A 2,360-nucleotide genomic window follows, 5' to 3' on the forward strand; every position below is an offset into this window, starting at 1 on the left:
ATGAACTCGGTCTGGCTATTGAGGGTTATGAACTCGGTCTGGCTATTGAGGGTTATGAACTCGGTCTGCGTATTGAGGGTTATGAACTCGGTCTGGGTCTTGAGGGTTCTGATCCCAGTATGGGTCTTGAGGGTTCTGAACTCTGTCTGCGTATTGAGGGTTCTGAACTCGGTCTGCGTATTGAGGGTTATGAACTCTGTCTGGGTCTTGAGGGTTATGAACTCGGTCTGCGTATTGAGGGTTATGAACTCGGTCTGCGTATTGAGGGTTATGAACTCGGTCTGCGTATTGAGGGTTATGAACTCGGTCTGGCTATTGAGGGTTCTGATCCCAGTATGGGTCTTGAGGGTTCTGAACTCTGTCTGCGTATTGAGGGTTCTGAACTCGGTCTGGGTCTTGAGGGTTCTGAACTCGATCTGGCTATTGAGGGTTCTGAACTCTGTCTGGGTCTTGAGGGTTCTGAACTCTGTCTGGGTCTTGAGGGTTCTGAACTCTGTCTGGGTCTTGAGGGTTCTGAACTCTGTCTGGGTCTTGAGGGTTCTGAACTCTGTCTGGGTATTGAGGGTTCTGAACTCGGTGTGGGTCTTGGGGGTTCTGATCTCGGTCTGGGTCTTGAGGGTTCTGATCTCGGTTTGGGTGTTGAGGGTTCTGATCTCAGTCTGGGTGTTGAGTGTTCTGATCTCAGTCTGGGTGTTGAGTGTTCTGATCTCGAGGTGGGTCTTGAGGGTTCTGATCTTTGTCTGGGTCTTGAGAGCTCCAGTCTGACTACTTGTATGTTTCTACAGCAGGGCCAGTCAAACTGCCCCCTTTAAACCCTACCAGGGTCGTTTTCATTAGGGAACACCGTAGCAAAACGTTGTGCAACAGAAAAAACAAAAACAAGCCTTCCTTATTGGACAAGTTCTGGTAGTCCCTCTCTGTTTCAGTCCGTTTGGTGCCTAATGAACACGACCCAGGTCTAGACCAGGGCGTAGTCAAACTGCCCCCTCTCTGCACCCTCTTTGTGTTCGGTCCAGGAGGAGGATGGCATGCGGCTGTAGGGGTCCAGCAGGATGCGGAAGCAGCGCACCAGCAGGAAGACAAGGAAGAGCATGAGGAGCCCCACGAAAGCAAAGGCCGTCCTCTGCTCTGCGTCACCCCCCACCAGAGGAGGACTGCTGGGGGCCCCAGGGAGGGAGGGCCCAGGGGACAGCAGCAGCTCATAGTCCAGAGTGGGGACATCATTCATCCTCCAAGGGGTCCGGCGCGAGAAATTGCACACAAATTGGATGGTGGGGGTAGTGGGCCACAGGGGTACGGAGGGACGGAGGGACGGATGGACAGTGATATGTTCTATTCAGCCTTTGTTATCCAGGTTCGTCTTTTTTTTGATGAAGTTTCTTCTTCAAGAGAGATTTGATCTTGATCCCTTCTGACAGGGTGATAGACAAGACAGTATGATCAGTACCATAGGCAGTAGTAGATGACTACAGAACATGTGTTTATCAGAGCCCTGTCGTATCCACTCTCTCACACAGACATCCACCTTGACAGACCGGACATGACACAGGCACCTGCCAGTGTGGATAAACACAGCAGTTCAGCACAGGGCTACAGCGTGCTGTACTAGTAGTACTACCAGGGTCCTCAATGGGAGCTAATTGTGTACAGATGTGATATACCCAGGTGTTGTCTGTAGTGGATGCTAATCACAGCCAGGCGAGACATAGATGTGTAAACGAGCTGACAGCATGACAGCAGCATGCGCCTGTGTGTGTGTGTATATTTGCGTAAACAATATGAGAGGCTAAAAGGCTAATCAGATCAGAGGGGGGGGGGGGGGGGATCAGTGGATCAATGATGCTGAATGTGAAAGCAACGCACAACATTAGATGCTAAGTACCGGTAAGCCTTTTCTCCAGGGAGGGGCAGTTAGTGGGTTTGAAAAGCAGAGCTCTGTCTATAGCCCAGTGTGGGTCTAACAAGTAAACACTCTCACCCTGCGGTCTCCTTATATAATGTGTACTTTTAGGATTAAATACGTGGTGAAAGATGTCCGTCTGTCTGTGAATGGGTTTGAACAGTCACTGATGATAACAGTCAAAGGCCCTGAGTCCTCGGTAGGGTATTACTGTGTTGAAAAAAAAGGATCCTCTGAGAGAAGAGTTGGTTTCCTCTGGTGTCCTAAACCAAGCATTAATCCAGGTCTGTAACCCAAGACTAACAGCTTCTCCTCCACGCGACTTCACTGCTTCCTCCCCTTAAAACACAACCTGGAAGCACAAGAAACACAGTCAACATTCCCATTATGATCACTCTGACTAACATCAATATAATGCTGTATGCATTATTTATATGCGCTATGGGACTTATAATGATTA

General features: G+C 49.5%; 1 protein-coding gene across 1 annotated transcript; it reads right to left on the reverse strand.

Moving 5' to 3' along the window:
* Positions 1–849: 849 nt before the first annotated feature.
* LOC123991705 (cortexin-1-like) lies at positions 850–1,347 on the reverse strand. The gene has a single exon (XM_046293354.1). It carries the CDS (start codon positions 1,226–1,228, stop codon positions 959–961), a length of 270 nt encoding a protein of 89 aa, XP_046149310.1. The 5' UTR covers positions 1,229–1,347; the 3' UTR covers positions 850–958.
* Between the last annotated feature and the right edge of the window lie 1,013 nt (positions 1,348–2,360).

Source organism: Oncorhynchus gorbuscha, linkage group LG02 (assembly GCF_021184085.1).
Source record: "Oncorhynchus gorbuscha isolate QuinsamMale2020 ecotype Even-year linkage group LG02, OgorEven_v1.0, whole genome shotgun sequence".
NCBI classification, from domain to species: Eukaryota; Metazoa; Chordata; class Actinopteri; order Salmoniformes; family Salmonidae; genus Oncorhynchus; species Oncorhynchus gorbuscha.

What these genes read in the sequence shown, in the direction of transcription:
- LOC123991705 (XM_046293354.1), bottom strand. Translation starts at nt 1,228, where the DNA reads ATGAATGATGTCCCCACTCTGGACTATGAGCTGCTGCTGTCCCCTGGG.